At 38.1% G+C, this 18,879-nt stretch overlaps 1 protein-coding gene across 1 annotated transcript in view; it reads right to left on the reverse strand.

Moving 5' to 3' along the window:
* LOC122808760 overlaps window positions 1-18,879 on the reverse strand; it is a 1,224,833-nt gene that overhangs the window by 784,790 nt on the left and 421,164 nt on the right. The window contains exon 2 of the mRNA XM_044079786.1: window positions 11,605-11,738. Within this exon, the coding sequence (XP_043935721.1) occupies window positions 11,605-11,738 (134 nt within the window). The remainder of the gene's footprint in view (window positions 1-11,604; window positions 11,739-18,879) is intronic.

Genomic DNA, 18,879 nt, shown 5'->3' on the forward strand with positions numbered 1-18,879 from the left:
TGGGCATTAATCCCTACATCACTTGATGGGTTGCCAACTGGCTTACTGACAGTACCCACACTGTAAAAGTAGCTGACTCCAAATCTAGCTCCAGACAAGTGACAAGTGGAGTAGCTCAGGGTTCAGTCCTGGGACCTCTCTTGTTTGGCATGTACTTCTCTGAAGTACAGGCCAGCACTAAGGGACTCTGGCTAACAAAGTTTGCAGATGACTGCAAACTGGGAGCCATTATTGAATCCCCAAATGATGTGGATACTCTACAAAAGGGCCTTACAGAAACAGATGCTTGGTGCCAGAGCCATGGGCTCAAGCTCAATGCCAAGAAATGTGTAGTTATCCCCTTTGAGAAAAAACATGTACCAGTGAATTATCACATAGGTGGCAGTACACTAAACACCAAAAGTGTGATAAGAGACTTAGGGACACAGGTGGACAGTGGTCTCACCTTCAATAACCACATTGCCACAACAACCAGGAAATCCTTCTATGTGGCACACCTCATCACTAAGGGCTTTTCATCCAGAAAAAAGGAGGTCATTGTCCCACTGTACTCATCCCTCATTAGACCCATTATAGAATACAATGCCCCATTTGGTATGTACCTCTCAAGACATCTGCAACAACTGGAAAGGCCACCGAAATACCTCACTAAAAGAATCACAGGCCTAAATCAGATGCCCTATGCTGACCGCCTTAAAAAACTCCAGCTATACTCTGTCGCATATCGTCTACTCCGAGGTGATCTCTACTTAGCATACAAGGCCATGTCAAACCCAGAGCTGTTGGACATGCTACACTTAAAGAAATTCCAATCCCTCAGAGCCACATGCTCCAGGGATCTAAATCTTGTCATCACAATAAACAAAACATGCTGGAGGGATAGGTTCCTGACCCAGAGTCTCCCCAGACTCTGGAATAGACTGCCCACACATGTCAAGCAGAGCGCCTCTTTGGCCCTCTTCAAAAGGAACCTTGATGATTGGATGGGAGAAAGAAAATTCACCCCAGGGATCATGTCAGTCGCTCTGCTAGATAGGGGTCCAGGGAAGTAAATAGTGTGGGAAGAAATAGCCAGGGAATTGTTATGGCTAGGCTTGTATAGGCCCAAGGCCCAATAGCTTAGTACTAACCTATGAACTTATGAACCTATGTTTTAGTGGTAACGACAGAATAAATAATATATAAACAACAAAAACTGAATGTGTGTCCATGCAGCTCAATGAAAAACTCAGAAAATGCAAAAGAAGCTCATATAGTGCAGTTGGAGACTCGGAACCAAACAAGCACATTGTGATTAAACCAGTTTAAGTAAGAAATTCACAACAGAACCTTCCAAGGGAAACCTCCTGCTGAGTGTTGGAAGTAAAATGCTGGAGTTGTAGCCACAGCTTTATTTTATTCGGAATAAAAAACTTGATTTAGCACTTTCGTCCCTGTAAGCAGTAATGGGACTTCTTCAGAACCAAGATTAGTTAAAAAGGCACAGTTTAAATATCTGAAAAGACTGCCATGTGACATTGAAATCTACAAATAAGATAGAGTATGTGAATAGGAGAAGAGGGTTTAAAGATGGCTACAAGTTTGTTACTTGTGCTTCCATGGTTGTGCTCCTTATCATGAAAGACACTTGCTCTTTACACAACTAGGTATCGTAGAGATTTCTGAAGAAGTCTACAAGTCTATAATAATGAAAAATGTAGTTCAGAGTATTGGCGACTATACATGGCAGTATGAGGTGGCATTGCATGAGGAACAGAGATGTAGAAACATACTGACATTATACCAACACAGAAAACTGCTATAATAAACAAAATGGCCACTTGCCAATCACCAAAACAGACTAATGGCTGAACAAAGTGATTCCCAGATCGGAGACAGATCAGGCTATCTCTCACTGCCACTGGAATGCAGATCTAATCCCACTTAATGTAGAATCCCTTTAGCAGGATCAGAAAGTGCAGGAATGCAACAATTATGTACCTGTAACAAAGGCAGAATATCAAAATGCACACCAGCACTTCGTGGAAGGCTTTCAAAAGGTACAGATCTCAGCAATCAGCAAACGGGACAATATTACAGCATTATACAATGATTTAAAGCACAAAATCATTAAATAAAGAAGCAATAAAGTAACAAGTTCAGAACTCTAAAATATATCTGTATGCCAACAGTCTGAAAGTCAGCCTTCATCAGATTTCTTCCTATAGATGGTTGCATTGTCACCTCACAGCAATCCTAGATCCATGCTTCCTACTCTCTGTAATATACTTGAACAATTAATTCATACAAGCTTACCTCATATCTGAAAAATGTAATTTTGCTCTCCAACAAACAACATATGTTCTGGGCACATAAGCATATACTAACTGCACTCTGGAGTCAAAACAATTACATATTTATCAACATGGGAAAAAAAAACCTCAGAGGTGCCATTTTCATTGACCTGACCTGAGCCTTTGACATGGTGGACCATACCTGAGCCTTTGACATAGTGGCGCACACCTGAGCCTTGGACATTGTGGACCATACCTCTGCCTTTGACATAGTGGCCCACACATGAGCCTTGGACATGGTGGACCATACCTCAGCCTTTGACATGGTGGACCAGATCTGAGCCTTTGACGTGGTAGACCACTCAATATTATACTAGCCCACATCCTAGATATTGGCATCAGCACAGAAACTGTACAGTGGTTCAAAGACTTCCTTCCTAACAAGTCTTTTTATGAAGGTTGTCTCCTCTTTATTACTTACTGCCTGCACTCATTCCAGTGTATTACAGGGACCAGTATTAGCCTCAATACGCTTTTCTATTTTTATGAATAAGTTGCTCATTGAATTATCCCAGGTGGAGCTCCTCTCATATGCTGACGACATGGTTATCTCATGTCAGCATAACAGGTAAATGAAATCCAAATACAAATGGGCCATCTGGAACTAAAGCACTGGCTCACCTCCAAAAAAAATCTTCTTCTTAACCCCCCAAAATAAGGCTATGCTCTTTGGTACTATGAAACCACGCTTAAATGTTTCCAGCTCCCCTCAAGCTTTTTGATCAACGCAACAACTTTATTGCCTCCACCTCCTCATTCAAATACATATGCATGTTGCTCAAGTGAGTTCTTAACTTTCAGGAGCATATTCAAAAACCTTTATCTAAAACCACCTCCTTTTCTGGGCTTAGAAAATATCTCAGTTCCTTTCATCACCAGCTAAGGCAGCCATCGGGAATGGTGTCCTGCTGGCACAACTTGAGTTTGGGTTATTCTTGTCGGCCATCTCCTCTAGGAAGAATACATTGACACAACAGACATTATCTGTAAAGTGTGCTGCTGCTTCAGCAATTCCCTTTGCCTTGAGCACAATTGCCTTATTTTCTCCAAGGCAAACTGACTAACAGCACAATGCAGATCCAGCCTACATCTTGGTTCCCTGCTCTTCAAATTATTCCATCAAGATGCCTTTTTTCCACCTGAAATGAAACTTATCATTAGCACCCCAACCTACAACCTCAGAAGCTGGGATACAGCTGGCCCTTCTCTCAAAATTCCATCTATTAAACTGTATCGTTTCTCTGTGCATGCTCCAAAAATATGGCAGTCCCTTCCTCACTATCTCACCAATCATACTAAGTACTCTAAGTTTGGGCTCCAACTCCGATATTTTTGAGCAATACAAATGCAAATGACAAAACACAGGACATAAACATTACTTGGCACTAGGTTAATTTCCTCATGTGTCACCCCGTTTACAGCAGTACTCCATTGTTATCACTGTGTTTGCCTCCTTTAAATATGTATAGACCTCCCTTTCTCCTTGCTCACTGTCATCTTACAACATTTACCTTTCTCAGTCCTTCTGTCTCACTGGACTCAGTGTCTCTACCATTATTTATCTACTGATTTGTCCTCTAAATACCTGCATTATCCCCCTAAAATTTCCAAGGCTAAACTGCTTGTCATGTCTTCTTGCTACTCATCTGATTCCAATTCTCTGCTTATAAAGTAAACATCTTAACATAATGCAAAATTTGTACATAGTCTCTCTGTGACCATGTCATAGGTGTATTACCTTTGTGCTCGTCTGCTAGCTGTATTTGTTACATTTTTGTTAGTATTATTTTGAATGTAGCCTATGCTGAGCCAAAATTTAAACAAAATAAAATAAAATGAAATCAGAACTCATTGTGCGGTGGTGCAGTGGTTGCATTGTCACCTCACAGCAAGAGGTTCTCTGGTTTGATTCTCGGCTGGGGTGCCTTCTATGTGGAGTCTGCATGTTTTCCCTGCATTCATATGGGTTCCCTCTGGTTTCCTCCCATGTTGCAAAGAAATGTGTCTGGAACATTTCTCTCCCAGGCCTCCACTGAAAATTAGTTTTGTTCCAAGTCAGACTTTTCCAGTAAATAAATGCATTTATACATCCATTGCAGTGATCTCTCTGGAATGTGTAGCAGTGGACATTTTGGTTTATCCTAGTAATTATTAATTATGCAAGACCATTTGCTGAGGTAATATCATTGCATAGTGGCAGCATAAGTTGTATAGTGAAATAACTAGCAGTGCTCTTCTCTAGGGTAACCGGGGACTACCACTCATACCTCTCAACCTCTCAGCACAAGAAATCTTGGCAAAGACTAAAATAATGGGGGGGGGTGCATAATCTCAACTGTCCAGATTATTGCTTCATATTTGTGGTCTGTTCCTCATAAAATGTGTGATTTTCTGGAAAATCACTAATGATTGAAGTCACTAAATAATGACAGACATTTGAGTTTCTGATTTCATATCCTTTAAGAAATGCATGTTAACACAAATGCTGTTATTGTAGCATCTTTCTAGATTTATAAAAGCAATATTTAAAATATGTCCCTTTTTTGGGCATTTGCCCACGCATTGTGCCTCTCAACTTCTTAGCACAAGAAATTTGGACAAAGACTAAAATAATACTGATAATACCAATTTATTAACCAGGTAGCTTCACTGGGTGCACAGTCCCTTTTCAGAAGTGACCTGGGCACAATGTTTGGTTAAGTGACTTGTTCAATGTCACTCAGTAGGCAAATGAAAGCTGAGGAAATCAAACCTTGTACCATAGGAACTACAACTCTTATCCTTAACCATCTTTGACAACTGACAGAAAGCGTGTTTTCTTGTTATATTGCACTCAGCTTTTGTTTGATTCATTTTAGTATTAGTTTCAACACAAATAGTACTGTAGGCCTGATTCCAGCACCTAAACTAGATTACTGTGCTTGTGAGTTACTGTTTTGTAGCATACTACATTTACGTAAGCAGGCAGTAGATAAGAACATGCTTAGAGATTTACCCAAACTTTGCTCCAGCATGATCCTCTATAATGCGCCTTTTCATTAAGATGATCCGCTGTGCTTGGATTGCTGCTGGTGAGTATAAAGGTGATTATTGCTCCAGTTCTATGCGTTAACACTTAAGTAATCCTCAAAGACTGTAATTCTTCAGTTTACATACAGTACTTAGTGTCTTTGGTTTAGAGAGATATTTGCACACTTTTCTTAACCTACAAACTAATCTTTCTCTTATAGATTTATCAGGAACAGCAATGCTAGGTTCAATGCCCCCTTCCAGAATGACATCACTGATAACATCAGGTAAGACTCCAAAGCAGAGTTAGAACACCCAGTTATATTGGCTCCAGAAGACATTGCAGTGAAAAGTCACAAATGACCTTTCCTATATTGTAAATGTTCAGCTAAGTACGTTCTGGATTAGTGTAGGGTATTTCACTGTTTTTTTATATATCTTGGCTTAGAATGAGTGCAATTGTCCCCTTTCATCTTATTTATGAGTACTGTGGTATCTCCAGAATACTTGTGATACCAGATTCCCTCCCTACTGGAACACATTTATTTTTTACACTTTTGCTATACCTTAGACACACTCCTTTTTGTCTCTCATCTGTAAGGCACACTGAGTTACTATTGAGTTTTGGCTGCAGTCTATCCCCTGTCTGCTACATATATCTCACACCTAGCTCCCTGTCTACTTCCCCCATCTGGACTGTCCCAGTCATAACTCCTTTAGCACCCTCATACAATGACATTTTCTGTCTCCCACTGATACAATCTTCCCTGCTTTTCATCTTAATACTTACAGATTTTTGCCATTAGATTTTAACATTGTCATTGCTACTGCTATGTCCTAGTCTATTAAGTAATTTACATACCTTTTGATAATCCTGAATGATTGTTTTCCTGCAGGACTCTATTTGATCCTGCTCTGCTTCATCTCATTATGCTTTGCTTTACTCCTCACCCTACCCCCATTCCCACCCACACCTGACATCACTTCCTTTATACTGGCCATACCCCTCACTATCCAAATTTCAGCCTATCACAAGACCCTCACTCCTCCCACCTGCAGCAACATAACTATCTTACAAATGACCACTCACAGGCTCTTACTCTTTCAAACCACAGAAATTACGTCTGCCTCATCTGCTCTTCAAATACTATGTGCACCTACATTTTATTATTAATGTCCTTATTTATAGTCTGTTACTTACATTTCTGGCTGATTGATACTTCTCCATTTACTTTCTCATTATTACATAATTAGAACTAACTAATAAGATAATTTTTCCAGTTACTACTCTTCATTTGCTCAATCTCTGCCTCCCACCACTTCATACTACATACTACATTTTATTTTTCCTCCTCTCTATAAACACCTACATTTCTAATGTTTCTTCAAGCATCATGTCTATTTCTGCTGCTACTAGCATCATATCAAACAAACCATCACTGTTTACTTTTACGTCTATGCACCTGTCCTACTTTAGTTTACACTATGGAATCAGGAGTAGCTATACCAGTATATCTCCCTTTCTTTTTAATCTTTCACCTTGACTTTACTATAAGCAAAAAATACTTCACTAACACCACTTTAATCAACATATAAAGCACATACAGCTCTCCTCTAAATAAATACACTACCTCTCAGAAATCCTACAGTGTGGTGATCACTTCAACACAAGCCCCCCCCAAATCATCATTCAATCCAAATAACAAAAAAAAAAAATCCCTACAAAATTGTGAATTAACGAACCCTCCTTCATCTACCAACTCAAACTGCACCTCTTCCCAGCTGTACTGTCCTGTCACTAAACATTCGTACTAATAAAATTACCACATCTAACCCCGCACTACCTATCCATACTAATAAAACTAGCACATCAAAGCCCTCACCCCCATCATCATCCCATTTGTCTTAAAAAAACAAATAAATAAATAAACAAACAAATAAATAAATAAATAGATATTGTCACTATCAACCTCCATAGCATTTGCAACAAAATTACAGAACTATAACCCTGATATATTTTTTTTCATAGCAACCTGGCTTAAGCCTAACATTAAAAATTCTCAACTACTCCATGATATTTTTTTAGTTGAGAATTTTTAATGTTAGGCTTAAGCCAGCTTGCTGTGAAAGACAAAGATATTATAGGATAGTTTTGCAGCTATGGCAACAACATGCATATCCTCTCAAAGATTCATGGTGAGGAATGTAAAGAAATGGCTTTATTATAAAAAATATTGGAAATTACTTTTTGAGCTTATTTTGGAAACTTGACATAACTGTGTATGGCTCATATATGTGTCAACTTTTACTCAGTTTGTTAATTTAGAAGCCTATTTCCTTAACACATTTCCTGTCACATGGATATTCTACTTATGATTTATGAAGAAAGTCTTAATTTGTACAATGATATGCTCAATTTTTTTTTGTTTTGCTTTAGTAGCACTTGTGTAGGTAGTGTAAATAGTTGTTTGTCTTTTTGAGATTGTGTTTGGTAATTTTTAGTTATATTCTATGTGTAACCATTATTGCTTATGCTTTCCACTTACGTCTGCTTTTTTTTAATTAACTTTGCATTTGGTGCACATGATAAATAAAAAAATTGCTACTGGAAAAAAAAAATTCTCAACTACTCCCTCCAGGCTACAGTGTTATCAGAACTGACAGGTCTCCATAGGAAGACAGGAAGGATTGTCTTAATTTATCCAAGTTCATACAATCTCTCTCCCTATTCACACAGCATCCCAAATTCAAAAATGTCAAAATATCATTGCTAAAGCTTGACAATAAAAAACAGCTATGTTTTGTTAAAGTCTATATCCCACATGGAAATAATATGAGAACTTTAGAAGAAATCCCCTCCTGGACAAATAATAATATATGGTATGAAAAGAATCATACTAGGAGATATAAACATTAAATGGTAAAATCTTACATCAGACTTTCCTTAGCTAGTATATACCTTTATGGTTACACACAACTTATCAAAACACACACTAGATTTTATAATACCAGCTGTAAAGGTACAAATCCAGACTGGATACTGTTCTCTGACCCTAGTAAATAGTAAATTTACAACCCTTGGACCCTATCCAAACGCACTTAGTGGACACCTTCCTTCTAATACCACCCTCCAACCTAATGATCACAAACTTAAAACAATCCAAATCATTACTAAATTCAATATGGACTCCTTCATCAATACTTTGAAAGCCTTTAATTGGTCAGTCATAAAAACTATTTCACTCAACAAGGCAGTTAATACTTTTAATACCTTATTCTTAAATACTTATATAGCCATGCCCCACTCTGCAAAAAAGGCTGGAAATTAAACTTAAACCACGGCTTACTACCTACAGGAAATGTACAATGTCTAACAGAGACAAGGCTTGGAAAGAATGGCTTAACTCCCAATAACCTGCAACTTTACAAAGAATTGCATAATCTGAGTTAAAAAAACAAAAACAAAAACAAGTTAACCTATACATAAAATAATATTATAGCTATCTACAATTTCAACACAAAAATGACCTCAGAAAGTTCTGGACATCAATACATAACCTGTTACATCTAGGATCAAACAAGAAACCCAACCTTTCTCATAATAGCTCTTCATAGAAAGCATTACCTCCCTAACTAAAAACTGTCCACCCCATTCCAGTGCTTCTACCATCCCCTCATGAACACCCAGTCCTAATAACTCAGCAAACAACAGTTTAAACCAAAACTGACATTCTCTATATACCATACACACTACCACTTCCTTTACTCCCCCCCCAGTATCCCCATCCAAACCTAATTTACCATCTATTGCCATTGCTGGCAACTTCCACTTAGGACCTGTCTGCTCATCAGTGATAAAAACTCACAGCCTGTTGTGGTGCAAATGACAGTCTCCGACATGAATACCTAAGGATAGCTGCTAATGCCATAGCATATCCAGTCTCCATCTTTATCAATCGATCAATTGCTGACTCCTGTGTGCCCTCACTATGGAAAAAATCCTATATTATCCCTCTTCATAAAGGTGACATCTCAGCTGATGTCTCTAACTTTTAGCCTTTTGCAATATTATTGCTCTCAAAACTAAATGAAAGATGTATTCATAAGCAATTAGTCCACCATCTTCTGCAAAAAATTGCTCTTAACGTCCACTCAACATGGCTTCCACCCAACACACAACACAGTGAATTCACTGGCACCATAAATGAATAAAGGGATTCTGGCAAACTTGTTTCCTCCTTATTTATTTTCCTTTAAAAAGGTTTCTATACAATTTCTCACCCCAAACTCCTGTATATACTGTCCGGACTTGGACTATCCCCTTCTTCATTATTGTGATTCAGTAGCTATTTAACTGACAGGCTCCAATTTGTGAAATGTCAGAACACTCTCTCATCATACCTGCAAGTCTATACTGGTGCACCCAAGGATCTCTTCTTGGCCCCCTCCTCTTTAATATCTTTATTGATGAACTCTATGCCTTCATAGTTCAAGCATCTCTTATACATTATGCTGATGATTCTCATTTATGTCTGCATCTAATAACTTGCCTCAGGATCTCCATATCAAGCAAGGAGTCTTTTCTCCATTTGGCTCCATTATGCCCAACTACTACTCAACCCTAAAAACACAGTTATTGCTATTTTTCATCAAATCTCATGTCTGACAAAGTGAATTTCAAAACAAAACAAAACTGAAATTGAAGTAGTCTCCCTACAAAACATCTTGGAGTGATTATAACATTAAATGTTACCTCATGTTCAAATTAACATGGAAGACTCACCAAAATAGGAACACATTACAGACATGAAAACGTCCTTAGCAACACCACCAAAGCCACTCTTGTTGCTAACTACCTTCGCCCACATCTCTTATATGGTGTACCCATTGTAATCACCCTCCGGCTACAGTTAAAAAATAAGCTAGAAGTATGCTGTAATAAGGTTGTAAAATTTACTACCAGCAAAGAATACCACAGCAACTACTGTTTTGCCCTTAAGGCTTTGAATTGACTTGAAGTGCCTCACAACGTAGATTACATACAGCTTATCTCCACACAAAGCATTATTGACAAACTTGATGACTGCCCTGCCTTTACTCCTGTTCTCCATTCCTATCACCCTAACAGACTACTTCAATATAATGAACAACATTGTCTCAGTATATATATATATATATATATATATATATATATATATATATATAGATATAGATATAGATATATACATACATATATACTCTACAAATCCTCTGGCCAAAGTATTATGATATGTGTTACTATACTACTGTTCTGTGTTAAAAATTCTTCAGGAGATTACTTTGTTGCAGTGTTTGGACACTATAACAACACATTTATTCTGCTAGTTTATATTCCTCCATGTTGCTTGCATTACTCCATTATTGTAAAGTGTTCTGAGTTTATTGTCATGATTCTACATACCTTTCTCATCTGTTCCTGTGACAGTTACTGCAGCATTTTAACATGTCAACACTGTTTATAATACTATTGCAAGTTACCACAATATAATCAGCCATGATGCACTAAATAGTCTGAATCTACTCTTAAGAGCTACATACTATAAAATTACCATCTCTTGACATGACAATTACAACTTTCTGGATACAATAATGTTATTTTTTTATCATTTGCTTTTCTTTTTAATTTATTTGTATTTGTTTACCAGTGAAGAGCACTGATCTCCATAGATTTTTTTTCAGACTCAGCGCAGAAGCACTATCTGGGAAAATGACTTCCTCAGAGTTACACAGCTGGCAATGGAGGTTGAGAGAGTAATAATCTATGAAACTATATGTATTGATCAGATTGTACTATCTTTAAGGTGGGAGGGTGGCATAATGGTTAAGGTATTTACCTTACAGGTGCAAGGTGCACATTTTCTAACTCTAGACCACTGGACAAGAGGAAACAGTTGATTGACAGCACCTTTGTCTTCTGCCCAAACTGCCAGACAACTGTGTTTGCATGCATGTATGTGTGAACTTCACTAGTATGTTACTGTATTATGACATTGTCATGCTACTAATTGTCTCGTCCAGATCTGAAATATAACTTTGTTTATCCCATGTGGTTAACCATTGCTTGACAATTTACAGTTAACACAAGGCAATTTTTGATTACATTGTATGTTTTATACACTTAATATTTCTTCCAATATATATTATGTTCAGAAATGCATTTTAAACAGTGTGAACAGAAAATGCATGTGCCATTGCAAGTTCTCTTTCAGTTGTAGTAACCTACCTTGAAACCAACATCTCCTCTTTTACAGCAGAGGCAAGTGATGAGAAGGAAGATGAATGCAAACAGCCCTGAGCAGGAAATCATGGCAATGGCATATGGTGGTGCTAGAAGGGCACGACCCTGAGGCACGCCTCCTACAAAGAAAAGAAGGAGACACAGGAATAAAACAGGAAATGATACTACTTGCATTTCTGTTATTTGCTGGATTAATAGGATTTTCTTCTGATATGACACATTCAGAATAGACCCATGCATTTAATATCTTAACTGTATTATCACTCTGCATTATGTTTTCTTTTCCAGTTTTAGCTTAATAATTAATCTGAAGTGTAAGTTTAATTAGCAAAAAAGTGCAAGAGTGTTTAAAAGTGAGAACCAAAACTGTGACTGATATTAATAGGAAACACTGCTATCAGTAGTATAAATAAACTAAAATAACAATAGCTGAGTTTCAGGAACACTGGATCTTAGCCAATAATGCTAACAACAGTTAATCTGCTAGCATATTTTGGGTATTTCATTTTTAAATTGTTATTGTGCTGCTAGTATTTCTTGTCACTCAGTTTATCTGAAACCCAATATCTAAATCATAAAGTACAGTGTGTGAGTGTGTGTGTGTGTGTGTGTGTGTGTGTGTGTGTGTGTGTGTGTGTGTGTGTGTGTGTGTGTGTGAGTGTGTGTGCATGTGTGTGTGCATGCATGTGTGTGTGGTGTGTGCACGCATGTGTGTGTGTCTGCACACGTTTGTGTGCGTGTGTTTGCATGTATGTGTGTGTGTGTGTGTGTGTGTGTGTGTGTGTGTGTGTGTGTGTGTGTGTGCATGTGTGTGCGTGAATGTGTCTGTGTGTGTGTGTGCACGTTTCTGTGTGTATACATGTCTGGCTGTATATGTGTGTACCTCTAGGTTCAAGGTTCGTTGTACAATGGAAGAATATTAGTAAACATATATAAACAGCAGCTCCAATGCCATGTATTAAGTATAATATAGGCGATTATGATCGGGTCTCTGATTGTAACCTGCTATGTGCTTAAGGCATGGATGCCAAGAAATTCACCTTGAGAGTGAAGCTTGAGATGTGAATCTTGGCACTCATGTCATCTGAAGACATGCGATCATAATTCTTTATAGCGTATGGAAATGTTTCTGTTCTATGTAATACTAGTTACAGAAAATAAAACAAATAAACAAACAAAAATGCCAAGTGCTGTCCCAGCTTTGAAAGCTGGTAAAATAGATGGTAAGAGCTTTGTATCCTTATGTATTCCCTGTCTAAAAGAAGCAGTTTGTTCCCAAATACATTTTTAGTAGCTGTAACGTTGTAGACAGCAGGCAGAAATGACAATGAAATGAAACCGTTTCATGTTCTTCTGCTTTTGTTTACTGGCTTGGACTGGCAGCGTCTACTGTCTGTGCACCAAACATGATCTGAACAGTGCATAGGGGGTGCCTAACAATTGTTAAGCACCCTTCTAAGTGTTGTTAAGACTGAGTCTTGTGCTAAAATACTACTGTACCAGGGTGTCATCTAACTAACTGATACTGGAGCATAATGGTGCTCCATGCAGTACAATATTTTTACAAATGTACAGCAGAAATTACTCTAAGAAGAAACAATTCAGTGTACAATGCAAAATGATGGTTTATTTTATACACAGTATAAATTCATCTTTGCAACAGAAAATGAATAACTGAACTAGAACTATTAGTAGAACATTTAATAAAAATCAGTAAGTGCTTTCACAAGGCTACTTCAGACTGATTTTTCTTTGACATTGACAAAATATGTACCTGCTTAAAAATAATCACATGATTGTAACAAATCAATCAAAAACCTGAAATCATATAACATTAATGAGTAATATAATATGATTAGCAGTCATTAAACCTGAAGACAATACAAATACCACAAATGTTATAGTTTAGAGACTGCCTTCTCTTATCTGCTCTTTTTCTCATTATACAGTTGTAGTTCATAGGTTCATACTAGGCTAATAGCCCTTCTGGGTCATTTTAAGCCTAGCCAATTACCCCATGTTTGAATCAAACCCTGTACCTTGTAACTGTAAGGTAAACACCTTAACCATTATGCCATCCTCCCACCCTTACAGCTCATAGATGCTTTTAAACCAAGATTCTAATAACAATGCAGCTTTACTTGCCACTGAAATCCCTAACACTCTCTTTCATCTTGCATGTTAACCCATCTATCACTTATAGCTACAAAACATAAAACGTGACAATACATTACTTAAATCCTTGACAAAGCTGACTGTGCTTTTAAAGTATGTTTAAAATGTTATCTTATTTGATTTCATGTGTATGTTTAGAAATTCAGGACCACAGCCTTCTCTTAGTCTTACCTACATAAAATGCCTCTCAGGAAATACAGACAGCTGAGTAAAGCACAGAAACCTATTTTATTAATAAAAGTGGCAAAACAATGAAGTAATATTTCAAAAACTGAAACAGACTTAATGATACCTACAGTAACCAGAAAGGTACATTCGTTTTGCATGTCACATGTAGACTTTAAATAGTTCACGTTTGTACTGTGTCTCAACAGGTTTGACCTATGACTCACCATTTTTTTATAGTAAACCTCTTATTCACAAGACTTCACACTAGAATCAGAACTGTTCATTACTGCATATCACTCATTATATAGCTACATTGCAAAAAATGTAGGCACGGTGGGCCCAATTCAGAAAGGTCACCACAAGCAGTAAGCCCATTTTATCCATTGCAGTAACCACATCTGATTCAGAGTCAACCGTACTGTTGTGCTGATCTCCTAAGCGGTGCATCACCATGGTGACCTATCTCAGCTGCCCACCACAAATGTTGGTGAGGCATGCATTGGTGGTTTAGTGGTAGATTTCTGCAGGACTGGTCTATACTAATTTGCCACGTGTTCTTTCCCCGGAAGTGCCTGTGGTAATCTATTTGATTATTCAGGAATGCAGTTACTACTATGACTATATATCAGTTTGGGGTCAGGTATTGGTTTACTCACAGACTCAAGATACAGGGGTTGGTTACCAGGTTGGAAAGGGAAATTGGCTGGGCTTAAATGGACCACAAGGGGAGCTAGTCTCATACTTGTGATTTTGGGTGCAAAGCAAATTTAAAACCTGAAAGTAATATTTATAAAATGTTCTTTCCTCTTATCTCAAACTGGATATCCCTTTTACTGCAGATCTAATGTGTTTCATTATTTAGGAATGACGCTATGGCTTCACTATGGCATTGTCAAGAACAAATAAAGTTACTAAACTAAGGGTAGGAGTTGCACAGAGCAAGTCCTAGATACTAAGGATGTGGTGGGCTTTTAGCGTCCATAAGAACACACATTTTCCTTTTGTGCAGAGTAAATATTCACAGTTAGTTTGTAGGTATTGGTAATTAAAGAATCAGTCTTGAAATCTGTGTCCTGCATCTCTTTATGCCAACACTTTGGCAAACAGTTGACAATTGGTTCTGTCGTTAAATTGTCAATTTTCATTATCACAGTAGTGCGAAACATCATTTGTACTTAAACTAAGCCATTTTTTGTGGAAGAAAACCAATACACACACATCCACATAGACGGCTTTGTCATTTGCAGCCCCTTAATATTGCAATTGCTTTTCCACTGTGAAATCTTAATATTATATAACTCATTTCAGGATTGCTGCACCTCACAGAATGGGAGGCTTTCCCTTTTCCACCACAGTGACCACTTTAAAAGTCCCGACATTTACACAAGTAACACAAACTTGACTAATGTATGTTGAACTATTGTACTAGCCCCACCTCAAAATCAAGCATTCTGAATGATTGCTCTATAGGATCATAGGTAATTACTAGGGTAGTGACCGCAAAGGGCCTTTTTAAACCTAGCCATGCTTCGCAAATATGTTTGTCAAATTTTCATTCCACTGATTTTATTGGGATTATAGTTTGGATATAGCTGATTGAGCATTTACAAGCTTTTTTATTCTAATAGGACATAGAGCAGTGGTAAATTTATGATTCCCCATTCACTAATCCAAGTTGTGCTTGAATAAGGAGGAACTCTGCTTTACATGAATGGGAAGCCTATTCCAGAGAAGGGGTAATCTCTGAGATGCACTACTGTACTTCCATCATGTGCTATTTATTTGTAGACAAGGTCACTAGATTGGGTATATCTAATGCCATTTGATTTGTGGATGTGTACCAGGACCATAAGGACTGGATCAGAGGATGTTTGGAAAACCAGGCACATTTTGCCTCTAAGCAGTCTATAGGGAAATACAGTACAAGGACTGAGCTGGTCTGCCTACCATGTTTTTTGTGAGGAATCCCTGTGGACACTTCAGTTGTTGCATATGTTGGCCAGGTACACACCAAAGGGGACAGTGCACTCAATGATTAGCCTAATGAGAGAAGAGTACAATGGAACAATAACATCTTTGGACCCAGACACCATACCCCTGCTTATAACATGTACAACATAGAATGATTTCCTTAGCACTATAGACAGATGATGGCCAAAGGCCAAGTCCCTGTCTACATGCATTCCCAAATCCTTGACCATAGGGTCAATTCTTAGGGGTGTTTTATCAATGAAGTAATTTCCAGGGGTGGTTGTTTTTCCAAATATAATATTAAACATTATTTGGTGCTGAGTTTTGGACTGTGACTCTGTCACCAGTTCCTAGTTTGTGTCAGACCTTCTTGGAGGATGTTCGTGCCTTTGGGAGGTTCTATGACTGATCCTAGTTTGCAATCATCTTCAAACTTGGTCAGCCCGAGTCCTTTGACATTGGCCTTCACTTCAGAGGAGATGCCAAAAAGGAGTGGCCCCAGCACCAAGCTCTGAGGGGCTCTGCTACTGACTGGCTTTTTTATGGAGACAGATACACATATCCTGACTTCTTGTGTCCTATCTGTTAGCCAGATATCCAATTGGTTACGTAGGGATTTATACTAATTTCATGTACTTGTCTACATGCCTGAGTAGGGTGCTGTGTTGAATGCTTTTACCAGGTCGAGGAATGCAGTACACGCTGTTTTGTCCACATCCACTGCTTTGTTGATCTTCTTGAAGATGTTCAAGTGTGCCATACTGCTTGAACAGCCGTGAGGTGAGATTGGTTTTGATGTAAATTTAGACACCTTCGACTTTTGTCCCTTTCTGTGCAATAGTTGATCTAAATATGTGGAAGGCATTATAGCTATGTATTGCAAGGGTGCTCTCTACAGGTAGCTGGGGTGGTAGATAAAGTTTTAGCCAATATTCAAAAGCCTACAGAGGACAGGTGCAGACCATTTCTAGCAGAACATTGTGGTTTTTCAACCATATTGTGGTTCAATGACCTAAGTACAAATGTGATCTGGTGGATCCTGGCTCCTAATAGGCAGTTGACTGTAATCATCTCCTTGTTCAGTCTGGTGAATGTGACATGAATGTGCCTCTCAATGGAGTCACCTAGGACCAAAATGTTGGATTGTTTACCGGTATGCCTTATGGGGTTAAGTGTAGAGACACTGTGACTTAAGGCTGAGGTTGAAGTGGTGGGTGTTGCTTTTGTATTGTGCTATTGAGGTTGCTGAGGTGATTTATTGATACTGTATCTGGGTGACCTTTGAGGCTTTGTTTTGGGTTAATTACTTTTAAGAGCTTCAGCATATTGGGTCCATGTGTTTGTTCTGCAGTGTGTGGCAGATACTGTGTAATTTTCTCATGTTGTGTGCTTTTGACAACCTGTTTAGAGTGGCTGTATGTGAGAGTTAACAGAGACACAGTATAAGTACATTTGTCACATACTTCATCTGATTGTTTGAGAATTAGGTGGTTGTCAGAAAACACAAAATGATTTCTGCATTGTCTCAGGATGCCCATTTTTATGAAGCTGGCTGAAGAGATACTATGAAAGTGCAGATCTATGGCTGCAAGTATAAATATAGTGGGCTATAGGGGGTGTAGTAACAAAAGATTCTATTTTCTTCTTTTTTGTGTTAACTCTGAGAGGGGGATCACATTTGCTGGGGTATTAGCTGGCTAAGAAGTGCAATCTTAATCTACCCTCATGGAGTAATACCCTCTTTGTGCAAATGGTGACCCTCTGCTCCTTCTCTTATCAGAAGCAAAGCAGTACCATTCATCCCAAACTGATCTATGAGAAGCAAACTTCTGGCATTCCAATGATTGGTAATCAGTAGAGAGGTCAGGATATAATGTCCATCTATTCACCAGAAGCAAAATAGAAGCACTAATCCCAAATTGGAGTACTAAAAGCAGTTCCCAGACTCATCAGTGATTGGTAGTCTAGTCCTAGATGTTATAGATTTTAAAAGTAAGATGGAAAGAAGGGATTAACACTCTGAACATTTCAGTGTGCACTGAGTGGGGTGATATGAAACAGAAGCTAACACTGGCTTTAAGCGTGCAAGGATAGGGCATTCCCAATTTGATCTTTCAGTGCCCAATAGAATGAATAGGTGAGATAAGATGGGGTAGAGCTTCTATAGCTAAATGTGCAGTGGGGGGAGTCGGCAGCTCAAATGCAATTGAGTTTGAAAATCACAACAATAACTGGGTAGGTGCATGTGAAAATCTTCAGGCCACCAGGTTTCTCAAAACTGGAAATAAAAGCAGTAAATAAAATGTGTAAACAGATAATTTTAAATTAGTTGTCGCTACCACATTTCTTTAGTAATGAAATAGAAAAAAACCTAAAACATCTCATATTTAATTTATGTTAGACTAGAAGAGTAATAGGGTAATAGTGACCATGATGACTTTGCTTAAAATAAAAGTGAGCAAGTTCTGCTCAATGAAATAAAATGCTTTTGTGTACTCTAGTATAAACTGCCTTTTTATTGGTTGAGTTCTTTGCACACTAGTACTTGGAAGTTCTCAAATTTGGAGATTTGTGAAGAACTATGATCCTAATCCTTTTAAATGATGCACTTTCAAAAATGAAATCTTAACTGTATAAAGCTCAGCAAATAATTGCTTATTATTAAGTTCATATTTTATTTCATTTTGATAACCAGATGATACTTTTCCAAGAAATTCCCAAGGTGGTCTCTGTACAGATTATGAAAACTGAGTAGGGCACAGAAGCAAATCCCATAATTGTTGCCAACAATTACCGGAACCTCACCCCAGCTCTGTGGCATAGAGGGATAAAACTCTGACATCTCAGACCAGCTGACTGGAATTTGATTATTTCATAGGTTCATAGGAGGCTGCTAGGCTAGCAGCCCTAGAGCCCTTACAAGCTTAGCCATGTTAATCCTGAGTT

The sequence above is a fragment of the Protopterus annectens genome, chromosome 1.part1 (genome assembly GCF_019279795.1).
Source record: "Protopterus annectens isolate FY-2018-M chromosome 1.part1, PAN1.0, whole genome shotgun sequence".
Taxonomy (NCBI): Eukaryota; Metazoa; Chordata; order Ceratodontiformes; family Protopteridae; genus Protopterus; species Protopterus annectens.